The sequence below is a fragment of the Diabrotica undecimpunctata genome, chromosome 8 (genome assembly GCF_040954645.1).
Source record: "Diabrotica undecimpunctata isolate CICGRU chromosome 8, icDiaUnde3, whole genome shotgun sequence".
NCBI classification, from domain to species: Eukaryota; Metazoa; Arthropoda; class Insecta; order Coleoptera; family Chrysomelidae; genus Diabrotica; species Diabrotica undecimpunctata.
The window spans coordinates 33,359,467-33,386,637 of record NC_092810.1 but is presented as its reverse complement, the minus strand read 5'-3'; the positions used below and the strand labels follow the sequence as shown (position 1 = coordinate 33,386,637).

General features: G+C 31.4%; 2 protein-coding genes across 2 annotated transcripts; one reads left to right on the top strand and one right to left on the bottom strand.

Moving 5' to 3' along the window:
• Nucleotides 1-1,107: 1,107 nt before the first annotated feature.
• Nucleotides 1,108-1,796, top strand: LOC140448354 (NADH dehydrogenase [ubiquinone] 1 beta subcomplex subunit 2, mitochondrial-like). Its single transcript, XM_072541441.1, has 3 exons — nt 1,108-1,276; nt 1,354-1,477; nt 1,679-1,796. Exons 1-3 carry the CDS (start codon nt 1,185-1,187, stop codon nt 1,739-1,741), a joined length of 279 nt encoding a protein of 92 aa, XP_072397542.1. The 5' UTR covers nt 1,108-1,184; the 3' UTR covers nt 1,742-1,796.
• A 4,271-nt stretch (nt 1,797-6,067) lies between these two features.
• LOC140448353 (3-oxoacyl-[acyl-carrier-protein] reductase FabG-like) lies at nt 6,068-19,391 on the bottom strand. The gene is made up of 3 exons (XM_072541440.1): nt 18,913-19,391; nt 6,403-6,696; nt 6,068-6,339 (listed from the first exon to the last, which is right to left on the bottom strand). The coding sequence occupies exons 1-3, from the start codon at nt 19,193-19,195 to the stop codon at nt 6,152-6,154; spliced, it is 765 nt and encodes a 254-aa protein (XP_072397541.1). The 5' UTR covers nt 19,196-19,391; the 3' UTR covers nt 6,068-6,151.
• Nucleotides 19,392-27,171: the final 7,780 nt, after the last annotated feature.

Below are 27,171 nucleotides of genomic sequence, written 5' to 3'. Positions count from 1 at the left end.
TTAGCAATACGTTGACTGGTTTAAAGTATAACATCAGCAACTCAAAATTATTTATAACACGGCCGTCGCGTCGTCATCGTGAAGATGACTATGTTACAGTGTTTCACTATACTATAATTAATATTAAACTATTGATAAAAATGATTTTAAAATGTAATAAACTAGATTAAATAATAGTTACAGAATATAGATTAAAATAATAGTTATATAGGTCATCATCATCGAGCAAAAAGACAAAAGAGGGAATGTAAAGGTAGTGGGGGCAAAAATATTGTTAGACAGGAAGTGCCATCTTGAGAGGCCAAATGAAACAAGGAAAGAGAGTCTTTCCTTGTTTAAGAAATCAAATTTAGTTAGGTTATGTTATTATTTGTCCCAACTGTCACATGAAATCTTATTTATATTGAAGTTTTTTAACAATTGTTTCACATTTTAGACTGTTATCGTTAATATTTAATTAAAATTTTCTCGTCTAAGACACATTCTGAAAACTATTTTATAGCTACTGTTAATAAGTGTCGTAAAATTTAAGTTTGGCGCATTCGCATTTCCGGATATGTCCGCCATCAGAGGCCACTTTTTTGGTCGCCTTTTCATAACGATTAGATTCCCTCTTTTGTCTTTTTGCTCGATGGTCATCATCATCATCCAGAATACACTGCGGTGAAGATAGCTACTAATAAGGTCCGCATAACGCACGTTAATATGCTCATAGCTTCTCCATAGATTCTAACTCGATGCGCATACGTAAACTTGCGTTTGGCAGTGTTGCCATGTCCTTAGAACGTATGTTTCTATGCTTCAAATCTGCAGAGAGAAAGCTTTGAAAAAATGTATTTTTATCAGATTTTTATTTATATTATTTTATGGATCCTGCAATTTTTTAATTTTTTATAGTACATGAACGATATTTGATTCTTTCGATTAAACAATTAATTTTTATAATCTTATTGCTTTTGATTGTTTATATTTTTCTTTTTTAATGTAAATTTCTTTTTGCCAAACATCAATATTTCGTTTTGTCATGCATCATTTCTGGCTATTTTCACCGCAGCGTATTTTGGATGATTTCCAGTTATATGCATTTAAAGATATCAAAAAGAAGAATTTTTCTACATTAGGTTAACTGTCAGTCAAATACAATTGTCATAAATTATTAGGTTCAGAAAAAAAATTAATTCAAAATGTTAATTTCCAGGGGTCTCAATACCCTCAGGGCACTTAAAAATTTAAAAATAGCTCCGGTACACCAGTCTGTAAGAAACAGCGGACACAGGTAACTTAACATTTACATAGCAGACATTATTATGTAATTTTTTAATTTTTACACACATATCTGTTCATATTTTTTAGTGTAAATTACCGAAAAGGAGCTCCAGAAGCCTCAAGAACTGTTATCTGGGCTGCTGAGGGCGTTCAAGGTTTTATGTGGTGGTGGATCCTTTGGCACTTGTGGACAGAACCTGATCATATTCTTGTAAGTATTTTGGTTAAGCAAGGCAAAAGTATAAAATACAGAAAAAGATATTAAAACAGGTGATAATTTTCAACTACACAAATATTTAATACTGTCTGATAAAGCAAGGATGTAAGAACTGTGTTCAAGGAATATTGTGTAGATATAATTCATCAATAAACAAGGATTAACAATAACTAATACAGTTCTGTTTTTTTTTAGGGTGAGTTTCCTTATCCAGATCCTTCCAAATGGACAGATGAAGAGCTGGGTATACAACAGTAAAATATGTGTATTTGTTAATAGCTTCAGTTAGTTGTAATATACTGTTTTATAAATATTATTTATTTTTATACATTCCTTCATTTTCATTTTCCTAGTTTTAAATAAGCTGAATTGAGAAGTATCTTACCAAATGCAGAGCTGAATATAAAATACAAACCTATAATATTTGATGTCTAAATAAAAAAATAACAAGTCTCCATGTTGCTCCTAAAGATTTTGAATGACTATTGATCTTTCTATAAATGTTCACAAGTAATGTTGTTGTTCTTGCTATGAAAGAACCTTTTTTAAAATCAAAACGAACTCCAGGTAATGTATGTATTTATTTGTTTTCAACAAAAGAACACAATATTTTCCAAATTTCAATACCTTAAATTGTAAAGGAATTCCTTAAAAATAAACGCTTGGCAAAGCTTGAAACGTAGTGTTATTGAGCAAGCTCCTGAGCCACAAAAATTGTGCAACATAAATGGAAACATTTATTAAATAGGAATTAAGTACAATGACTGTCCAAAAAGCACTTATTTCGTTGTACTATAAAGAATTCAACAACCTTAAAAATAAAAAACTGGAGAAAAAAAACGGGTTGTCGAGCCAGTGATGATGATGATAAAGAATTCAAAAAGATGAGGTATTTTATTCACAATGTTGGGTTTTCAGTATACATTACATGGTCAAATATTATTTGTACTTGCTACAATTTTCAAAATATGTCACAAGTAAATGCTTTGCCTAACCTTAATAATAAATTTTTAGATCTAAGTGTGTGTCTAAGTCATGCAGTTATGTCGATTTCAACTGATATTCTATTCAATACTTTGCAACATCATTCAGCTTATACTATATTGTTACATGCAGCCAATTTAAATTTGTAATCAAGTTTTAAATGAATATTTATCCTCAATTCCTTGGAACAAGGTATTAGATGAATCAGATATAAATTGCTGCTTAGAAAATTTTTGTCATATTTTATATGATGCCATCAGTATGTTTGTTGCTATCAAATGGTTTAAATTGTTAAACTTTCCAGTTTGGTTTTCGCGAGAATTAATTGAGCTTGTCATACAGAAAAAAATAGCTCACAGGAATTTTAAAGCATCAAGAAACTCATGTGAGGAATTTTCGGTGTTAAGGGAAAGATGTAAATCATTACAAGCAGTATGTTATAAGAACTATTTAGAGAATATTCAAGTAATCTCCACTCTTTTTGGAGGTATGTTAGTACTACATGTGGGTCTAGTGCTTATCCTAATGTAATGTGTAATAAAGGTGGGGTTGTAATAGCTCAGAATGGTGATGAAACAGTCAATCTTTTTGCTCAAGTTATTTTTCAGGTACATATAATGATAGTGAGTATAATGTACCTAATTTTAAATTGGACTATAGTGTGGATTTTCAGATTCTGAAGTTTAGTCTGACTGATTTTTTCGAGGGGATTATGTACTGTATTTTTTCCCTTTGTAAACCTTTACAACAAATTTTCAATTTATTATTGTCATCATCTGTATTTCCACAATATTGGAAAAATAGTTTTCTTCACCTATCTATAAATCTGGCAATCGCGAGTGTGTTAACAATTATAGTGGTATAACTATTCAATCAGCAATCCCGAAACTTCTTGATAAATTGGTATCAATAAATCTCACCTGGGCTTGCAGAAACATAATTATTGATGAACAACATGGATTTTCTAACGGGAAGTCAACAGTAACAAACCTTGTCAATTACCAACAATACTTGTTGGGTGCATTTGAGAATAAAGTTCAGGTCGACAGCGTTTACACTGATTTCTCAATGGCCTTTGACCAGGTTAATCATAATCTTTTGGTCCACAAACTTCATGCATTATATTAAAAATAAGCGTCACAAGTATGGTGTGAAACTATATAAAATGTGTACAACAGATGGTTACACTTATTAAAGTATATTGTGGCAAAGAAGATCCTATTTCAAGTAAGGGACATTCACATAATGTTGTGATGGCAATCATGGATAGCTTACTAGACACAGGAATAACACTGTACGCTGATAACTTTTACTCCAGTGTACCATTAGTTCAAGATCTGCTAGAGAGAAGAAACTTTGTATTGTGGAACTTTAGGAAGTAACCGAAAAGGTCTCCCTAAGACAATTGTTACAAGAAAAATGAAATCTAATGAAGTGATAGGTATGTGCAACAAACTAACAAACAAGGTATAAAAGTTATTAAGTGGTAAGATAAGCGGTCTGTTTTAATGATAACCAGCAAGGGGAACCATAACACTGCTCTTTACAATACTGGTCGAAAAAATAGAAAACAAGTCGTCATTTTAAAACCACTTTGTGTTATTGACTTCAATAAGGCCAAAAAAGGGGTTGATTATAGTGATCAAATGTTAGCTTACTACACTGCTCTTAGGAAGACATTAAAGTGGTATACAAAAGTTGCTTTTGAGTTAATTTTTGGGGCAGCTTTAGTAAACTCTTGGATCATTTATAATACGATAAACTCAAACACAAAGTGGCCTCTAATAAAATTTCGCGAAGAAGTAGCATTTCAGCTAGCCGATAAGTCTACGGACCAAACATTGGTTCAGTCTTCGAAAAGAAAATATATACTGACCAAACCCGAAGGATCTGGTACCAAAAAAAGGCGAAATTGTATGGAATGTTACAAGAAGCTGAGGGAAACAATGAAAAGTAAAGAAGCTGATAAAAGGGTCACTAAAGTTACTACATACTGTAGCACATGCGAGGAAAAACCTGCTTTATGTTTACCTTGTTTTAATTTTAAACACAATGCATAAAATTTCAAACTTATACTTACTAATAATTAGCATTTGTTGTTTTTATATTTTATGAAAAATATGTATTTTGTTCTAAATGCAAGTTTTGGGTTTATTTTATTTGAAAATATTATATGCACTTTTAAATTTCAGTTTTTGCTTTACCAGATGGAATAGCCTGGTACTGATGCAGTTTTCAGCAAGTTTGTATATTCCTTGTATGTATATAACTATTACTACACATAAATCTTTAAAAACTTACACAGAGATCGCACTCACATTTCTTAAGAACTACCAGACTATTCCGACTGGTGTATCTAAATACAATATTCTATAGTACCAGTCAATTAAAACTGGTAAAGCATACAACGTAATAATTGAATTTTTCGTAATCGCAGCGAAGGTGTTAACGATATTGGTAAGGCTATCGAAAATTCACACTTCCTGCTATTTGATGATGATCTTAAGTTATTTCGTTGTATACATAATAAATTGGATAGAGATCTCCTGCAAGATGATGTAAATAATATATGTTAATGGTCAAAACAAAATGGTTTAAGCTTAAATCCAACTAAATGTTCTTGTATTTCATTTGGTCGTATAAATAATCTAATAGCTAATAGATATGTTCTTAATGATGTACTCTTGGATTCAGTTACTGAGATAAAAGACTTGGGTGTATTATTGGATTGTGTATTGACATTTAGAAGCCATTTTCTTAAAATTAAGGAAACAGGATTTCGTAATCTTGGTTTTATTTATCGTAACAGTCATGATCTCTCACCTATGGTATTCAAATTATTGTATTGCTCTTTGGTACGCTCAGGTCTTGAATATTGCTGTTGTTTGGTCCTCATTTCATCAAGTATACATTGATGGATTTGAAAGCGTTCAGAGGAAGTTTCTAAGATCTTTAGATTTTATAGCACATATTAATATAAAAAATACTGAAAATTATTTCATAGATTATTCTATAATAATCTCTCAATTTAACATTGCTACATTGAAGAACCGCAGGTTGAGAGCTGATATGTTATTTTTGTTTAAAATTCAAAACAACGTTATTAATTGTCCCTCGTTATTAGCCAATGGACACTTAAACACAATACATAGAACTCGACACAATGCACTCTTTTATATGCCTTTTCATAGGACTGATTATGCTCGTCATTTTCCCTTGTCGACAATGCTCAGCTCTTGCAATGATCTCCTTTTGGATCCTTTCTACCCAAACATTAATGCTTTCAAAAGGCAACTTAAGAATCTAATTATTAATCTAGATATGTGATATTTTTTTATATATTTATTTTTTAACTTTTGTGATTTGATATACTGTTTTAATGTACAAATTTTAACTGTTTAGTTGTTTCTTTGTTATTGTTTTGATGTTTATTGTACATGTTCTTTACTTTTTACTATTTGTTGTATTTTATTGTAAATGGTTCTACCGTTGAAATAAATAAATAAAAATAAATAAACAAATAAAATTTAATTATTTACAGGCTTTGAGCATTTCTCTTCCTTTAGTTTTGAATAAAATCAAAGTTTAGTAATAAAAAACTTGTAAATAAAACATTTATTGAAATTTTATAAACAATATTCAAACAAATCATAACAGATAAACATATTTACAAACAAACAGTAATTATCTTGGGCACATAGCGTGTCTACCGCCATCTACTGGCAGGCTAGCTCCAGTTATAAAACTAGCATCCTCACTAGCTAAGAAAGTGATTGTCTTGGCAACTTCGTCGGGATTTCCGGGTCTACCAAGTGCGTGAGTGTCTTTCGTCCTTTGTAGGAATGCTTCATATTGCTCATCATTCATACCACCTACAAAAACATTGATTATTGATTGATTAAGGAAATAAACATTTTTCTACAAAATCTCTTTACCTCTCTTCTGAAGATTAGTAAGTGTCACACCTGGGTTTACACTGTTAACTCTGACCTGTTTGCCTGCTAGCTCCAGAGCAACACAACGAGTGAACTGATCCACAGCCGCTTTGGACATACAGTAAGCTAGAACGTTGGGGAAGGAACGCATACCGTTGACGCTGCTCACGTTAACTATGTTTCCTTTCGTTTTTACCAAGTGAGGAACAGCCAACATGCTGAGATGGTAAACAGATCTGACATTGGTGTTCATTAGACGATCATATTGATCAAGAGTTGTGTTTTCAATGCTTCCTGTAAATATTAATGTCATTAGTTGTGTGATTTGTTAAACATTTAAAAGTACAATGTTATTATTGTAGAGATAATTTGTAATGTCGTGGACCTGACGTAATCGTTTAGTGACGTCGATCTACGAACGAAACAATGAAATCAGGCATTGCTAAAAACATGCAGTTCTCTTCAGTGTGTTACCGTAGCGAGACAGAGACGAACTAGTTTTTGCGTTAGTGAAATAGCTTTAATATTTTTTTTTTTCGTGAACAATCGTTTTTAATATTTTATAATTTTTTGGATCATTCTGAATAAAAAATGTTAATTGTAATGATAATATTGATCGTTTTCAACTTATAAACAATTTAAAACTGATTAAAAACAAACGAAAAATGATGACAGAAGGCTCAAAATACATAATTATTGAAGTTATACTTCTATACGCACGGTCGGCGTTGGAAATTTGCACGGGAGTGAATCTGTGAAACCATTACATATGTAAGATAATGAGTAAGAGAGAGACATAAGATATATTTTCTCTCTCTTCCTTTCTCGAGAATAAAAATGTTCCTTTTGTATATATATTTAATATATATAAATATTATTATTGTAGTTATACTTCTATACGCACGGTCGGCGTTGGAAATTTGCACGGGAGTGAATCTGTGAAACCATTACATATGTAAGATAATGAGTAAGAGAGAGACATAAGATATATTTTCTCTCTCTTCCTCTCTCGAGAATAAAAATGTTCCTTTTGTATATATATTTAATAATATATATAAATATTATTATTGTAGTTATACTTCTATACGCACGGTCGGCGTTGGAAATTTGCACGGGAGTGAATCTGTGAAACCATTACATATGTAAGATAATGAGTAAGAGAGAGACATAAGATATATTTTCTCTCTCTTCCTTTCTCGAGAATAAAAATGTTCCTTTTGTATATATATTTAATAATATATATAAATATTATTATTGTAGTTATACTTCTATACGCACGGTCGGCGTTGGAAATTTGCACGGGAGTGAATCTGTGAAACCATTACATATGTAAGATAATGAGTAAGAGAGAGACATAAGATATATTTTCTCTCTCTTCCTCTCTCGAGAATAAAAATGTTCCTTTTGTATATATATTTAATAATATATATATATATATATATATATATATATATATATATATATATATATATATATATATATATATATATATATATATATATATATATATAGTTTGAGTTTAGTTCTTGAACCTTAATATATATTTTTTTAGTGGATTTTCTTGGGCTTAGGTTCATAAAAAAATTTGATTTGATACTACTACTTTAAACGATAAACTAACTTCAATAAACAACACATTAGATCTAAAATATATTTTACATGTAGTGACTTAGTGGGTATGTCCTATGTTTTTAATATTATTTTAATTGTGACGTCTACTTGTTAGTAACAAATTTTTACATGCTTGGTAAGTCAAATGTTTAACTTTTAAATCGTATTATGTCTATCATAAAATGTTTTTTAGTCAATATTACTTCTTGAAAAAGGCATGGATTTCCTGCCGAAACGTCGAAAAAATATATGAAAATGCCTTAGTATCAAATCAAATTTTTTTTATGAACCTAAGCCCAAGAAAATCCACTAAAAAAATATATATATATATATATATATATATATATATATATATATATATATATATAAATATTATTATTGTAGTTATGCTTCTTTACGCACGGTCGGCGTTGGAAATTTGCATGAGAGTCAATCTGTGAAACCATTACATATGTAAGATAATGAGTAAGAGAGAGACAGAAGATATATTTTCTCTCTCTTCCTCTCTCGAGAATAAAAATGTTCCTTTTGTATTTAATATTATATATATTATATATAATATTGTATAATATTATATATAATATAATATGTATTAATATTATTATTTATGTGATATGTTTTGTATTATTTAAAATTAAACGTTTATAATTATTTTAGGCTTTTGTATTTCAAAATAATCACTCTTTTACCGTCAATTTTGAATTGTCTTTTCATTTGAATTTCATACGCTGGTGGTTGTGAGTTCGAATCAAAATTATGAATTTCCCTTTTTATTTTTGAAATATTTAAAAACCTCATGTTAATCTTATTAAATATATGTAATATACGCAAAAAACATAAATTTTAAAATAAAATGAAAATTTACAACATAATCCGAGTTGTTGGTTTTTTATTTTTGAAGTTATACTTATATACGCACGGTCCGCGTTGGAAATTTGCATGAGAGTGAATCTGTGAAACCATTACATATGTAAGATAATGAGTAAGAGAGAGACAGAAGATATATTTTCTCTCTCTTCCTCTATCGAGAATAAAAATGTTCCTTTTGTATATATATTTAATATTATATATATTTATATATTGTTGTGATCTGCTTTATGATGTTTTATTATTAATTAACACTAATTTAATTAATCCAATTATTTAATTAATTAATTCACTAATTTATGCAGAGTCATACAAATCAATTACTATTAAAAATTCTCAGGGTGCCTTCTTAATTTTACTTTAATCAGTTTACTTTATATATCTCTTCTAGTGGGTTCAGTATCTCCTAGTTGCTCATAATCGGGATAGAACAGGAAACGGAACTAACATTAAAACAACATAAATATGCACACAAATTATTATTTATTTTTAATAAGCAATACGATGAATATTAATAAATAACTTTTGTGGGCAATTATCTTTCCCAACAAACTCCTATACTCTAAATTTAATTTTAATTACAAACTATCTATTGATCTGTTTTATAATAATATCTACAAAAAAAATGACCATATAAAAATATAATTTATTCACAAAAAATAACTCTTTGAAACTTGGAATCTTAGTTCGTATGCTTGATTTTATCTTTAGAATATCTTAAAGTTTTCTTTCATTCAAATTATTTGACTGACCTTTATTTTTTTCACCAATGATGTCTCCTCTCGATCAAAACACAGTTCCTTCCTTGATTGATTATGTCCGGCTACCATCAAATCTTTCCCGTTCTCAGCATCGATCCAAACCGCATACCAGCAAACTACTCCTCCGAAAACACAAGCCCAAGCCTCTTTTGACCGGTACTCTTTATTCACAAATTCTCCTTTCTTTCTCAATTATATCTCGTGGACTATGCAGACTCAAAAGAGGTATTAATCTTCTCGATTTTGATCTGCTCTCAGCTTCCACCTTTTTCACTAACAAACGAAAACACTGGTACTCAGATTGACTACACGAAAAACACGTCTTCTCTTCTGGTCTGCCGGTAACATAATAATCTTTTCAATCTCCCCAGACAACCTTCTCCACTCTCTCATTCCCCATCATTCCTTTTTAACCAATCATAAGCATTCATCTTTCCCACTAATTTTCGATTTAGAAAATTTCCAACATAATATTTAAAACAAATAAACTACTTTCACTCAAATTACTTTTCAGAAACCATTAACAATTTTGCCTTTTTCAACAGAAATAAAATTCCAAATTCTTGTTATCTCATATCTAAATCTAATTCTTATTTACTTTCGAAAAATGCCCACCGCAAAATACAATTACAAGTTTATTCTTAAATCTATAATTATACGAGGTTCCATTGTCCTTTCACTATTCACTCAGTCTTTCAAGGAAAAACTCGTCCGGGTACCGTCACGGAACAATGTCTTCTCTTATTTTAACTATTACAAATAAGTACAGGGTTGTATTTTAACTTATATGCCCGCGGTATATTAAAATAATAAAAAAAACTCTATTCTATTTCTGATTGATAAACTGATCCATAACAATATATATATATATATATATATATATATATATATATATATATATATATATATATATATATATATATATATATATATATATATATATATATATATATATATATATATATATATATATATATATATATATATATATATATATATATATATATATAATATTGTATATATATAATATTGTATATATATATATATATATATATATATATATATATATATATATATATATAATAATATATATATAATATATGTATTAATATTATTATTTATGTGATGTTTTGTATTATTTAAAATTAAACGTTTATAATTATTTTAGGCTTTTGTATTTCAAAATAATCACTGTTTTACCGAGAACTGTCAATTTTAAAATCCGTTAGTGTCATGTCTAATTGGCAAATCCTTTACGTGTTTGGTTCATACGCTGGTGGTTGTGAGTTCGATCTCAATTATGAATTTCCTTTTTTATTTTTGAAATATTTAAAAACCTTACGTTAATCTTATTAAATATATGTAATATACTCAAAAAACATAAATTTTAAAATAAAATGAAAATTTACAACATAATCCGAGTTGTTGGTTTTTTATTTTTATCTTCGTAAAGTAAGTTATGTATATTGGCAGTTTTAAATACTTATGAATATTACATTTTAATTTATATTGTATTATTATATTGAATTATGTTGCAGTGTATTTATTGTATTGTAATTTTTATATTAATAACAAAATAAACAATGAATTTTACTGCAGAGTATGTGTAAAATTTTTTTTTGCATTCAACTCCTTTTATACATATTTAAAAATAAAAATATATATTTTCATTAAAATATTGATACAATCCTTCATTTACTATACTCCTATTACAGGTCAAATGTTTATATACAGCAAACGATGCACCATATACCTATATAACTAATTCTTTTTCTCTTTCTGCTCTCTCTTACCTATAGCATTACATATGTAATGATTGTGCAGATTGACTCCTATATAAATTTTTAACGGCGAACGCGTGTATAGAAGTATAACTTCTACCGGCAGTCCCACTGGACTGCCACATCCGTTTTTATCTTTGTAAAGTAAGTTATGTATATTGGCAGTTTTAAATACTTATGAATATTACATTTTAATTTATATTGTATTATTATATTGAATTATGTTGCAGTGTATTTATTGTATTGTAATTTTTATATTAATAACAAAATAAACAATGAATTTTACTGCAGAGTATGTGTAAAAATTTTTTTGCATTCAACTCCTTTTATACCTTTATAAAAATAAAAATATATATTTTCATTAAAATATTGATATAATCCTTCATTTACTATATTCCTATTACAGGTCAAATGTTTATATACAGCAAACGATGCACCATATACCTATATAACTAATTCTTTTTCTCTTTCTGCTCTCTCTTACCTATAGCATTACATATGTAATGATTGTGCAGATTGACTCCTATATAAATTTTTTAACGGCGAACGCGTGTATAGAAGTATAACTTCTACCGGCACTCCCACTGGACTGCCACACCCGTTTTTTTTGAATTCGCCAATCCTTGTTCTATCAGTTTCTTATACTTTCTATTTAATTTAAAAACATCGTTTTTAGTTGTTTGAGGCCCTTATTACAACCTAAAAATGGATTTATACAAAACTGTTAAATAAATTAGGACCACTTTTTGTATGAGCGATCTCTTGTATAAACATATTTTGCTGAATTTAAAACCAAAATCCTATTATTTTTCTATCATACATTGATTTGTTATTTATTTATTTGTCCTCTGGATTTTTTTCAGGTCTTAAAAGGTTTATTTATAAGCCAAATTAGTGTAATGAAAATATTTTACATTTTTACACGGCAATTCTTATCGGCAGTGAAGACGGGAAGTCGTAAATTTTTATTACATCTTTCAATGTGAGATGAAATAAAAATGCGATGACTAACTGAAATGTTTAAGATTAGAGAAACATAATATGTCATGTTTATTGGAAATACTCGACATCATTAGCACGTGCAAATTCTACCCTGTCGCCTAATTTCCTATGAAATTAAAATGGTAAATGTTTTTAGGATCCATTTATTTTTTCGGGCATGCGTATTTACGAGGTCCACGAGGTTTTAAAACATCTTTACATTAATGTGGAGGCTGATATAAAAATAGAATGAATAGTTAAATCTTCTTCTTAGAGTGCCATATCCCTACGGAACGTCGGCGACTACCATGCTTATAATATTTTTATACTGATCTCGGTCTTGCGCTACGTGTAGCAATTGGTCCGCTGTCAAACCTGTCCACTGCCGCAAATTCCTCAACCAAGAGAGTTTCTTCCGTCCTATCCATTTCTTTCCTTCGATTTTACCGTTGAGAATTAGCCGAAGGAACTCATATCTCGGTCCTCTGATTATATGTCCAAGATATTCTAGTTTACGCCTCTTAATAATATTTAATAGAGTTCGTTGATGTCCCATTCTTCGAAGAACTTCTTCGTTTCTGGTTCTGCTAGTCCATGGAATTTTTAGTATCCTTCGATACAACCACATCTCAAACGCCTCGATTTTATTCATGATATCGGCGTTTAAAGTCCAAGTTTCACATACATACAAAAGTACAGACCACACGTAACATCTTGTAAACTTTTCACGGATTTCCAAATTTAATGAGTTATTGGATAATAGAGGCTTGAATTTTTGAAATGAGTTTCTTGCCTGTTCAATTCTACATCGAATTTCGAAGGATGGATCTAGATTTTGGGTAATCCAACATCCAAGGTATTTGAATCTCTGAACTCTCTGCAGCGGTTGTTGGTTTAATATCATTTGGGTTGCGCCGATATCCACTTTACTGGTCACCATGTATTTAGTTTTATCGATATTTATCGACAGTCCCCAATTTGTGCATTCCATGTCAACTCTATTGATTAGCTCCTGCAGATCGTCGATGTTTTCAGCTAGAATCACAGTATCGTCGGCGTACCGTATATTGTTAATTATTTCTCCTCCTATGATAATTCCTTTTTGATCTTTTAAAGCTTCCCTAAATAGATTCTCAGAATACACGTTAAAGAGGGTGGGAGATAGTATACAGCCTTGTCTTACGCCTCGTTCAATACTGATTGGCTTTGATTCTCTGTTGTTGGTATTAATAATGGCTGTTTGGTTCCAGTAAAGTTTGGCAATAAGTTTGATGCCTTTCTCATCTAGTTGGATGCTCTGCAAGGCGGTAATTAGTCTGGTATGCTGAACGCGATCAAATGCCTTTTCAAAATCAATGAAGCACATATATACGGGTTTTCTTACCTCCCAACATCGTTGAAGGAGTGTTTGCATAGAAAATAGTGCTTCTCTAGTTCCAAGGCATCTCCGGAACCCGAACTGCTCTTGACTAATTATTTCTTCGCACTTGTTGTTAATTCGATTTAGAAGAATATGCAACAGTATTTTAACGGCATGGCTCATTAAACTAATGAGTCTACAGTCGCTACATTTCTTAACAGTTAAATAGAGTTAATAGTTAAATAGATGTGCGTAAATAATAGTTTGATACACTTTTTACATCAGATCATAAACTTGAACTACTAAACATATATTATCATTATTAATCTGCATTGGAATCAAAGAGCAACCGTCAAAATGGACAATTATGAAACAGAAAACAAACACATTAAAAGAGGCGTTGGACGGGAGTGTATGTTATCGCCATTGTTATTCAAACTTTACAGCAAATATATTTTTAAAGAAGCATTATTGGAGGAAGAGTACAGTATAGCAATAAACGGAAAAATCTTGAACAACATAAAATTTTTAGATAGCGTCAATATTTTAGCTAAGAGAGTAGATACACTACAATATTTAGCAAACAGCAAATTACTGTAGTATCCAGGACGGATCATCATGATGAGATTCATTAAAGAAGCTATTGAAGGAAGTAAGATAGGTCGCCGAGATGTAAACAGAATGCCAGACTGATGGAATGCGCAAATTGAGCAAGACAAGAAAAATGAATGTATAGTCGTGAGAAGTTTAACGAGAGCCAGAAGTATAGCAGGGATTAACCCGATGTCGTCGAGAAAATCGAGGAAGAGTACCGCGCACGGAAGGAGGAACTCTACAGGAACATTCGTACAGACAAAAGAAGGCATTGAGAATAACTGTGAGAAAATATGGATGAGGATATCAGTAATATATGGTCGCCACAAAGTTTCATGCGTATCCTCTTAGAAAACTTCTGGTATTCGTCTGGGCTTGGTGTTTTTCATTGAACTTGTTGCATATAGAATTCCTTCATTTGTTACGTTAAGACATTCATCTCCGCACGTACGTTCAAGATGATTTCTTTGCATATAAAAAGCTATTTAATACATGTTTTCCACATTTTTAGTTCTTCTATGTATTGGGTTCATACTGTATTTTAGGCGAGGCATAAATAAACCTAAGAAATTTTTGCAGTTGGATGCCTTTCAATGAAACTTGTTGCATTCAATTCGTCAAAGTGTCAGAAAATTTTGTGAAAAAAAAATGATGATGTGAAAATGAAAATTGCAATATTGATCAAGAAAAATGTATTTTTTAAAGGACATTTCGAAGTGATGAAAAATGACAAATTTGTAATTTGGAAATAATTGACGGACATGTATTTAATATTACTACTCGGGGGTTTTTGGGGTCATTGAATATGAATATCATGACGGTGAGGGTCTCCGATGCACCTGGTGCACCAAGGACTCCTCCAGAGTTTTGTGGAAATTCGATACAAATCAGTGCAAACTCGTTAATCAGGGGTTTTTGGGGTCGCTAAACACTAATATCATGTGGGCGATGGTGAGCGAGACACCTGGTGCCCAGGGCGGGTCTCACCTCTTAGATTTTTATGGAAATTCGATTAAAAATCCAATCCTGGTGTCCAATACGGGCCTCATCTCCTGAAGTTATGCAGGAATTAGATACAAAATCAGTGTAAACTCATTACTGGGTGGTTTTTGGGGTCGCTGAATACTAATATGTCGGCGATGGTGTGCGAGATGCCTGATTCCAAAGACGGGCCTAGTCCATTGGAGTTTTGTGTAAATTCGATACAAAATCAGTTTAAACCGCTTACTCCGTGGTTTTGTGGTCGTACATATTTTCATTTCTCTTCTTTGTTTTAGCATTATTTTAGTTTTATCAGACAGTTTGCTATATTCATTTTGTTGTTGCTAGTCCTGAGACAGGAGATCTCCAGTAGAATCTTATATTGCCATATTATCAATTCCTGTTGTAACTTTTTTACAACAACAACAACAACGGGTTTTTACCCAAGTAGCTAGTGGCTCAAAATATGTACATCCAGATAACACTGATGAAGGAATATTAATTCCGAAAACGTTCTGCGATGTAGCCCGAAAGGGTGTTTTAATTATATACCTTTTATAAAGGAATTTTTAAATACATTTTTTGTGATACTTGATATACAGCCAGCTACAGGAAATTAGTTTCCTTACCTTGTGGATTAGAAGAGAAATGTTCAAAGCAATGAAAGAGCTAGGAATACCAAATCAGTTAAGAAATTTAACAAAACTAACTCTTCAAAAAGTTGAATGTAGAGTACGAATTCAGGGGGAAACTGTCTAAACCTATTAAAACAAATAAGGAGGAGACCCTCTCTCCTGTATACTGTTCAATGTCTCTGGAAAAAGTAATATGTATGTCACAAATCACAACCATTGTTTCAATATATAATAAATCAGTGCAAATCCTTGACTATGCTGATGATATCAATATTGTTGGGAGAACAGAAAACGCTGTAAGAGAGATGTATGTAGCATTAAAAGAATCAGCTACAAAAATTGGTTTAATAATAAACACCAACAAAACGAAGTATATGAAAATAAGCAAGCAACCACAAATCCTACGACTACTTGTTATAGAAAACGACATCACTGAAGCAGTGAAAGAATTTTAATACCTGGGAGCTCTCCTTAACACTAAAAATAATACTACCACAGACTTTGCACGGTCAACAGATGCTATTTTGGACTCAATCTCCTTCTTAAATCCACAGTTATATCGAGAAAAACAAAAATATAACTCTAAAAAACAATAATAAGCACACAATAATGAACATATGGTTCAGAGACCTGGACTCTGTAATGAAAACATGTTGGGATGTTTTAAAAGAAAAGTACTTACTTACGGTATATTATAAGTATAGTACTTACTATACTTAAGTGAATAAAAAGTAATGAAAACATGTTAGGATGTTTCGAAAGAAAAGTACTTAGGGAGCAGTGAATGACGATGGAATGTGGATAAGATGATACAACTTTGAACTTTATAGAATATACCAGAAACCAGATATCGGAAAACATATTAAGATAGGATGTCTGAGGTGAATAGGGTATGTAATGCAGATGGAACAAAATGGTCCAGCTAGAAAAGCACTCCTTGATAGACCCATTGGTCAGGGAAAAAGAGGAAGACCCAGAGCAAGGTTCCTTGATAACATTGATAAAGACATGAGAAATATGGGAATACAAGCTTGGCAGAGGAAGGTGATGGATAGGGACAACTGGAGAGAAATTTCCAAATCAAGTAGAATAAAATTTTTTATGTCTTCCACCAATTCCATTTGGTTATCTGAAGCCAATTTGATAGTCTGTAAAACCACACTATTTTTCCACTTTTCCTGTTCAGGACTATTTATTTTGCCATTTATTGATTGGTTTTGATCATTTTTTTCATATGTGTTCAGCTTTTTGCATCATATTTCTGCATTAAGGTTAATATAAGAATATAACAACTAAATTAGATATTTCTTTAGTCATATGTTGCATTACAAAAAATTTAAATCTCAATTTACTATTTTATATAATTTTGGCTTATTCCCAATAAAAATTATCATTCAGAACAATCTTCAGTTATCAGATGCTACAGTTTTCCACCAAAAACAATCATCAATGACATGCATTAAACAGTTACTGGAAAACTGATTTTTTGAGTTTTCATTGCAGGTGACTAATTTATTAATTTCTTTAGCGGAATAAAGACCTTTTTAGTGCAGCAAAACTAAAGATGCAATGTTAAAGTGCAATAAGGCATATCAAACATTGCTGAGGGATAAATAAAATACTGTAAAAACATGCATTGCCATGAGAATGAGGACTGAAGTGGCAATTTACAGGATTTCACATATAGAAAAGAAAAATAATCGAATTTTACAGTTGAGATTAGTGAATTTAGTAGATGAATGAAACAAAATGGATTCATATAGTAAGAAACAGATAAGAATGGAAAAAATTATGGTACATGTAATATTAGGGAAATAAAGCTGAGACTTTTCTACAATTTTATATCTAGCAATAAATGTATTTCACTTTTTTTTAACTGTAATACTAAATCTACTTATTAGTATTCAGTTACTAGGATATTTGTTTTAGATAGTCTAATATGAACATGATTAACTACTCAGCTTTGATGTCTCCAAAATATTGTTCTTCCATTAACTCACTATAACAGTTTAAGATAAGATATAATAATGGTAAGAGCAATTGTATGTTTTGTAGAGAGTATGGTGTATGTATACAAAATTTCAAGATGTTTAACTAGATAAAAAGTGTTTTATGTTATAATAACATATGACTACCCATTACAGTTGTAATCTCAGTAGTAAAGTAAATTTTCTGTAATTAATTAAATAAAGATTGATAACTGAGACTTTGAGACTGATTTTGTGTAACTTTACTACACCCTGTTGCCAAGAACTCAGTTTCATCCATATTAAATAAGTTTTTAACCTTTTTTTATCAGTTTTTAAGTTCTATTTGAATTAATGGTTATAATTATGTTTTATGTATTAAAAATAACAATTAAAAAGGACGAAACATATGCTTTTTCTTGAATTTTCAGTGTGAATGGTTTGTTAAAAAAATGGGCATTGTTGATTATATGATTATAGTAATATCTAAGGGCCAAACAATATTGATGACTGATTTCTATGATCTAATCTTACGGCTTGCATTCCAGCTGACAGCCCCAAAAAGTAGTGTACTTTAATCTTGAATAGATTCTCATCACATTCTTCCTTCTATAACTATTTTTATAAAAGCTCTACAATTATTCAGAACATTATTTCAAAAGTTCTTAATATATTATATTACACATATTAGGTATATGGATATACATTCATTATTTAAAACAAAACATTATTAAACTAAATTTCATCCTTTTTGTCATCTAATTCAAATTGTTTGAGACTCCCGAACAATTAACCATGTAAATTGGCATTTTCTTCTAATAACCTTGGGGGGTTACGAAAATAATTCAAAAATGATATTGCATTTTAACAAAGTTCAATATTAAGTTGGTGACATTCACCAACTGATTTACTAATTTTGTTTTTATCAATAGATATCTATTTTTAGTAACTATGTGATGCCAACTTATTTACCTGTTTCTATGATACCGGCATTGTTCACCAAGACATCCAATCTCCCAAAATGTTCAATAGTTTTGTCCAAAATTGCCTTGGTATCCTTTTCATTCGTTAGTTCCCCTTGTAACAGCAGTGGAATGGATTTGGTTGAACAATCTGAGGCAACTTGCTTTAAGTTATCCACATTTCTACCGGCAAGTGCCAAAGTTGCACCGAGACTAGCAAATTGTTTCGCCGTAGCAGCTCCAATCCCTGAACTAGCACCGGTTATTAAAATTACTTTTCCTGTAAATGCCATATCTAGGTATATCTGCTTCAAAATAAATGCAAGTTTTATATTCAGTAAAGTACTACTACAGACTGTGCTACTAGTTGAATAACAGCCGGTTTTATCTTATCAAGACAGTAACTTGTTAAAGCGACTGTAAAATAAACAACAAGAGTAAAAACAATCTAAAAATAAAACGTATAATTTAATTTATTTCAAAATATGAAGAATGAACTGTGAAGGTTATGGAGTGGCTAGCACACAGCCTGCCGTGCCGAGGTTATAAAAGCAAAAAGCAGAATACAAACAAATCTCTTTTTATGTAGATACTTCTGTTAATTCACTGCATATTTTTGTTTGAAAATATATACATATAGGGTTACTATAAATATTTTTACAGTTTAAGGATATAAGAACTAAGAACCAGTGAACTTATTTCTTATATCCGGAATGTATTCTAATAGACACCAACTGTTTAGCAGATTCTACTTTTGTTCTTTACGACTATGTCAAAATCAAAGTAGATGGCACTAGCTGTATATGGTTACACAATTTGAAATTTCTTTTTTATTGAAAATTCATTGTAATCAATGGAATATAAAAATAAATATATTTACCTAATAAAAATTGTCATTGCTTTTAAAAAATAATAAAAATACCTTAAAACAACGAATATGCGAAATTTACAGAATAATTATTTCTATTTTAAGTAAGTAGGTATTCCTTCTCTTGGAAAATTTATCAATGTGAATATTAGATAGATATAGAAAAAAATAAGAGATGCAGTTATAATTTTTTAAGCATATTAAATTAGCCAAAAATACATGGTTGGATATATATTGGTGGTTATAAAGGATTCAATTAATCAATCATCTGAATTACTTTCCATTTTATGTTATTGGAAATGTGGAAAACGGGAAACATTTTTATTGGATAATAAAAAGTCATACCCGGCAACATTAATCATTTCATTTGGATTCATTGCACCACAAAATGTTTGTTTCGCCGTTTGTGACAGCATGATTAATGCCCTATTTATTTACACGTCTAAATTGGTTATTATTTGGACAATAATTTTAATTATAATCGGTTTAGATCCGCAACTTCTAATATAAGAACAATATAAATTTAATTTCCTCCTTATAATACGACATCTACAAAAGATGATGATAAAGGGCTATAACATAGACAATAAAATCAAAATTTATGATTGAAAACAATTTAGCAGATGTATAAATCTGATTCTAAAACTATTCTCTTGTGGAATTTCCGTTATCTCGTATTTAATAGGAACAGTGGCTGATCCAAGGGGGAAGGGTCACGGGGGTCATGACCACCCCCAAAACAAAATTAAATATCAATCAAATAATCCTAAAAAAATAATTTAAAACCCATCAACCCTATAAGCAGGAAGTCAGCAGTTGAAATGATTCAAACTCATTTATTCTAGGGGTAAGTGTAGAATTATACGGAAGCCTTCTTAAATTGCTCTTTAAAAAAATCAACAATTCTAAATACAGTAATAGGTACCTCGACTAAGACTTCCACCAATTCAGAATTATGTGATTTTCAAATTTTGTCAATTCATTTGAGTGCCAGAGATTATTAGAGATTATCAGAGATTATTATCGATGAGATAGAATTGCCGTCCACACGTTATTGGTCATTCAATGTACATGACATGACTTTTCGCAAGAAATCAGCACATTTTTATTTTGTATTAGGTGTTTCTTATCTTTAGTTTTGTCTACGAATTGTTTGTTTGTAATTTGAATATGTATTATAATTGTTGAGACTCTGTGCTACATTTTATAATTTATCTATAATAAATATCAAAGTGAATATTGTTGTTGCATTAGCTCTGTCTGATACGTTAGTAAATACAAATATAGGAACTGGGGGCTGCTGTCCAAGGTATTTGTGAAACTGTGAAACAGTAGTTTGTCTTAGTGATGTTTTAGGTACAACTGTATTACTTAGTGGTCTTCTTCAGTCACCAAAATTAGATTTTAAGTAGGCTACTGAAGCCATAGAGGACACTAAATGCATTCTTCGAAATAAAAGATCAAATGCTGAATCTGTTTTTAGCATCACATTAACTTTACTATGAAGTAAACAAATAGCTGAACAACTAGACATTGAATTGAAGATGCCTCGTATAATTTCTCGTCAAATCTGTCGTCAAAACCAATCTACTAACTCTTGCGAAGAATATTTCCGAAGATCTACTTATTTACCCCTTTTAGACAATATCTTAACTGATTTAGAAGAACGACTTTCACCGAAAGTTATGAATCTATTAATCTTCGAGTTGTTTCACCTAAAACTGATAACACACCAGAAGATAAAGTTGCATTAAAACAAATTGTTGACACCTGCCAGGATAGGTATACTGCATATTCCACAGTAGAACAAGAGTTTTCACTGTGGATTCAAAAGTGGAAAAGAGTCGTGCAAAATAATGGAAAACTTCCTGATTGTATTTTAGAAGTATTAGAAAACTGCGATATTCATATGTATCCAAATATCAGAATATTTTTGCAAATATTAATTACACTGCCAGTCAGTGCAGCAATAGCAGAGCGTTCTACGCTTAAGCGTCTAAAGACTTGGCTTAGAAATAGAACTTCTGCGGAAAGGTTAACTAGTTTAGCACTCATCAATGTGCATTCTGATATTTCTCTAGATGTTGATGCAATCATAAAGCGATTTGCTAAGTCGGATAGGCGAAAAGAATACATTTTTATAAAATTATATAATATTTACTTATCTTATTCTCATAGTATTTTTAATCACTGAACTTTTATTTACCACTCGTTGCCGGCTGTTGCTGACAATTCGTAAGAAAAATTTCAATACCGAGTAAAAAAATATTTCACTCACCTATAGCCTAATATGCCTAATTATAGAAATAACTATTCCTTAATTAAATTATGTTTTTGTTGAATAAATTAAATGCTAATAAAATGCTGTTTACACTTCTTCTTAAGGCTTCTTCTTCATTACGGAAGGGTGGCTATAACTACAGCAAATTGCTCTCTATCTTGAGCTGTTCTTAGTATCGAGTGTGTGTCCATGCCTGTCCAGTCTCTTACATTCTTCAGCCATGAGCATTTTTTTCTTCCTGGACCACTTTTCCCTTCTACTTTCCCTTCCATTATGAGTAGAAAGTTATATTTTTCTTCTCTGTAAATATGTCCTAGATAACTCGTTTTTCTGTTGTTTACAATATTTAGAAGTTCTCTCTCAGTCCTCATTCTTCTTAGCACCTCGTTATTGGTCACGTGCTCTGTCCATGAAATCATCAGCATTCTTCGAAAAACACACATTTCAAAGCCTTCTATACGCCTCATACTTGTAATTCCGAGAATCCACGTTTCCACTCAGTATAGCAATAAGAAATAAATGAATGTTTTTACAAATTACTATCGGATATCCAACGATAAGATAGAGTTTATTAAGAATGTTAAATATATTCATTAATGTTTACACTGACATTGAGTTATTGCATTCAAATTACTTAACTTTGGTTTATACTTATCTTTGAATGTTGTGCAGAAAGTTGTACTGCGCATCTACCACCGCAAATAGAACTATACTGAAAAACCCCTTGTAGTTGAAATATTCTGTGCCACTATGGATAGCTGCTTGCAACGTAATATGCTTCCCATCAAAGGCCTTCACACAGTTTGGGAAATTCCACTTATCATTGAACTCTTTTGAAATAGCTTTCCACTCTGCTTCATTTTGTGGCATCTGAAACAAAATTATAACGATATAGTAATATTCAAAAATTAATCTTTTCCTTTTTTTTTAGGACGAGCATTCAAATGAAGATGAAGATGCTGCAGACGAAACCCAGATTGTCGACCAGGAGCAAGTTGCTGGACCAAGTAAAGACACACCTCGAAGAGGTGACATGGAAATAAAAGTTTGCCAAAGGAACCGTCTGCTCGGCCAGCTGGAGGCCCACAAAAGAAACAAAAAAAGTCAGCTACAGAAGAAGCTCTGTCTATTATGAGAGCTATCCAAGGACGGCATACATCAGGTATGGATCAGTTCAAGTCTTTTGGAGAGCTAGTAGGACTGCGTATTAAAGACCTCCCATCGTCAAATGCTCAGAAAATGAGGTTGTGTAAAGGTTTTGTATATGTCATAGACTATGTTTTCTTACCTTGATGTAATCCTGTAAAACGCTGACAATAGCCTCACAAACAATAGGGATGATGGCAGATATTATTTGCTTTGAAATCTTGAATGTGTAACTTAACGAGTGGTAAGTCTCCGGTTGCTAAAAACCGCAGAGTAACTGCAAGGCGTTCATGTGGAGGAATAGCACTTCTGAAGGGTGTGTCTCGTTTCTGGATGATATGAGCTATCTTATTTAGAAGACCTTCAAAGTCACTACTTGTCATCCGAAAAAAGATTTTCAAACCACATCCAGATCTGTACTCGAGATTTAATTCGCCTGCATCATCCAATAACAAATCCTTCGTTAACTCACGGAATAAAACATTAAATATTAAAAAAAAATGAAGAGGCCGTCATAGGCATATATCTGTACCATCTGTGAATAAATCGATAAATCAAAAATATAAACTTTTCAGTAGGACCATTTTAAACATTTTAATAGTTTTGAAGAATAAAAAATTTAAGTTTAATTTCGTTTTCATAGAAATTGGTGGATAATCATGCAACGAATGACGTACATAATTATGAGCTGTGAGTATATCACTTATACTTAAAAAAATCTAACTTACCCACTCATTCACGCCAAATTTCTGTGTTCTTACTTAGTTACCGACTTATTGTGCTTACTGTACATAAATTCCTGGACAAAACTTAAACATTTTTTTATACTTTATTTCTTTATAACATGCAACATTAGCTTTAATTGAAAAAGAAAAGTAAAAAACCACTGATTATTTACATCAAACTCTTCCAAATCCAAGTCTTGCATATCTGTAGTGGGAAAATTTCGGTAAAAATTATGAAAAACTTCATTGATGAGTGGCAAAAGATCAAGTAGGTCTTTCTTTTTCTCCTTACCAATTGGCAGAAGCTTGTCTGTGATTTGGGGCAATGTGCTTGGTACAACGTGTTTTCCTCTTCTTCGGAAATTTACAGATATAAAGGATTGAAGACGTCTAAACTATATTTATATTTCACTATTCCAATATTACTATTATTTTTCTATTATTTTATTATTATAAAAACTTTTCTTCATCGGTGTTAACTTTTTTAACGATGAATGCTCCTTTTCGTAGACTGATGAAATCCAAAAAATCTTCTTGTTTCATTACCACTACTTTAAATGGTTTCTTCCTTTTGCAGGATTTTACCAGCTGATACGTCATTAGGGTGATTGATCTTAATGTGTGTTCTCTTTGTGTCTTTCTCTATTAGAGCATGACCTGTATCATACTCAATGTGAGTATGTCTACTGACCAAAAACTTGTGATTTCTAACTTTGAGATTTGGTAGTTTTGTGAAAGCGAAAGTGAGCACGAAAGCGACTTGCTGGTTCTTATTTTAGCCTCCGCAAGTATCTTAGTAGAAAGTTACCTCTTCCACATAATAAAGTTGCGATAAAAAGGCGGTAAATACAAGAAGCTATCTGATTGCCACCTCTTCCAGCAGTTGATTCGTCCCACATGAAACATGTATATGGCTTATAAAAGACAGTGTTCGCTGTTAAAAAGGGGGATGGCAGGCACTGTTGAAGATCAGAAGTGTATGCTCTTTTTTTAGTGTCTGAAGACGCAACCTTCTTATCCACCTGTTTTGCCTTGTAAGCATCGTCTGCGAGCTGATGGTGTTTATCCCTCTCTTGTCTCAAATTCTCTTTCTCCTCTCCCTCCTCAAGAAATTTTAATTTTGTTTCGAAAAGATCACTTTTAGAACAAGTATCCTGTTTACGTTTTTTAAATGCAAATACCTAATAGTCGTTAAAATAGCAGCTCGCATGTTAACTGCATAACCTTAAAACAAAAACTTACGGACTAGTCTTGAATAGGTATCTACTTAATCCCCATTTAAATGTAAAATCCACTACGATTTTGTTATGTTGATAAACAGGTAATTGTAAATACTAAGAAAAATACAGCAAAATGCAACGTACCCAAGTGGGTATTTCTATATACCTAGTTATTCACCGACTGAATATTATGTACACGGGTGGTCAAGTTAAGATACATTATTTCAAACAAATATTTAAAACTCTTTAATATTAGACAAGTTGATATACTGGTTCTGATATCAAATAAATCGTCAAATCCAAATATTCACGGGCTCCTACCAAGTATGTTCTTGCAAATTTGAATTACTCATTTATTCACCTGACGAAATTGAAAGAGAACTATTTCAAGATTAAGATTATTTTGTTTTTTGAAAATTTGACTTATCCACTTATTCACGGAAGGTACAGATATTATATAATGATGGACCCCTTCAAAATTTTAAACAAGTTGTGTTTTATAAATAAAATTACATAAAATTTGTCAATTAAAATACAGTTAAATAAAAAAAAACTTATATTTACGAAATACTTTTCTTTCATAATAAAAAAACATTTAAACAAGTAAACAGCTATAAATGCTTTTCTGGTTGACAAACGTCACAAATAAAAGTCTTTGTTGACCTAGGAACATCAGCACATTCCGAGTGACACCAGCCGTTGCAGTTCTGGTACTTTAGCAAGAATTCGTTAGGACGAGAACGGAAATAGACTTCGTTGCAGTACAGATATGCATAACTTATTGCATTTGATGGAGTCGCAGCCTTGAGATATGCAATATAAAAAAGTTTTGTCACTTGGAAGTGAGTGACAGTCCGTACTGGGTTATCTCTGATCCATTTTTGTATTTCCATATTATAAAAAGTTCGTAGGGGTGCAAAAAAGCCAACGTCAAGGGGTTGGACGCGATGGGAACAATTTGACGTAAGGCAAAATTGAATAATTACATTTTCCTTACTATATTCCAGTACTTCCAACCCCTTATAACTAATATGTCCGTCAATAATTAATGGGACTTTATTTTCGTTCGATGCTCTAACGTGCAAGACAAAGTGCTTTAGCCACTTGAAAAGTGTGTCTGTATTTATCCAGCCATTATCTTGGTAAGATGCTACACTGCGTACAGGTGCGTCATCCATTAACTCGGTTTTAAATCTATTCCCCGGAAAAGTGAAGGCGGGAGAAACGATTGTTAACTTCTAGTCCACATTATCCTCACAGCAAAGGTCTTGCTGAAAAATCAGTTCAAGTAGCTAAATCAGTAATCAAGAAACATAAAGACTTTACATAGAATTCCACAGAAAATATTCACTTTTTTGATGCCAAAAACATGGATTTTGAAATTGGAGAGCACACTCCTTGGACTACTTTTTTTTTTCATTCTTTAGTACTCAAAACTAAGTAAAAAATAGTGCTGCTAACCAGAACGAGGGTAATCTTGCTTTTTTGTGAGATTTGTAAATTGAATGGGCGAAATAAAAATGATTTTGGAGTGTGAAAATGTCGCGATTTAAAAACACTGTAGAATCTAACTTGTTAAACTGTTTGTTCGGGCTGTTAGGCCGTTGTTTTCTGAGATTAGTTACCGACGTTTCGCCAACACTAGGGGTTGGCATCTTCTGGAGATGTTACTGCTTCGCTTGTAAGCTGAAACTGACACCGCTTTCAGGGGGCGTGTCGTCGTTTGTAGCTTTTCTTTTTTCGTGATTTGCGGGAAGGGTGTTTGTAGATTTTAATATCTGTACCCATGTTTTGTTAATTTTTAGTCCTTCTTCTATCCAATTAAAATTATTTGGATGCTTATATATTTCCACCGCTTCCCGATATAACCGTGGGTAGTACTGTGATGTTTTATCCAGCATCTGCGTTTCTTCAAACAGTATCCGATGTTTCTCCGCTTCCCAAAGCGTGTTCGGCAACGGCGCACGTCATCAAGTTAAAAGAAGAAGCTCATACCGCTCAACTGAATGGAAAAAATATTATATTGTTC

Bases quoted from the DNA above. Each gene is read 5' to 3' on its own strand.
- LOC140448353 (XM_072541440.1), bottom strand. From the start codon at position 19,195: ATGGCATTTACAGGAAAAGTAATTTTAATAACCGGTGCTAGTTCAGGG. The intron at 6,697-18,912 runs GTAAATAAGTTG...TAATATTTACAG, and splicing joins TGCCGGTATCATAGAAACAG to GAAGCATTGAAAACACAACT. The intron at 6,340-6,402 runs GTAAAGAGATTT...ATGTTTTTGTAG, and splicing joins TACTAATCTTCAGAAGAGAG to GTGGTATGAATGATGAGCAA.
- LOC140448354 (XM_072541441.1), top strand. From the start codon at position 1,185: ATGTTAATTTCCAGGGGTCTCAATACCCTCAGGGCACTTAAAAATTTA. The intron at 1,277-1,353 runs GTAACTTAACAT...CATATTTTTTAG, and splicing joins GTAAGAAACAGCGGACACAG to TGTAAATTACCGAAAAGGAG. The intron at 1,478-1,678 runs GTAAGTATTTTG...GTTTTTTTTTAG, and splicing joins CAGAACCTGATCATATTCTT to GGTGAGTTTCCTTATCCAGA.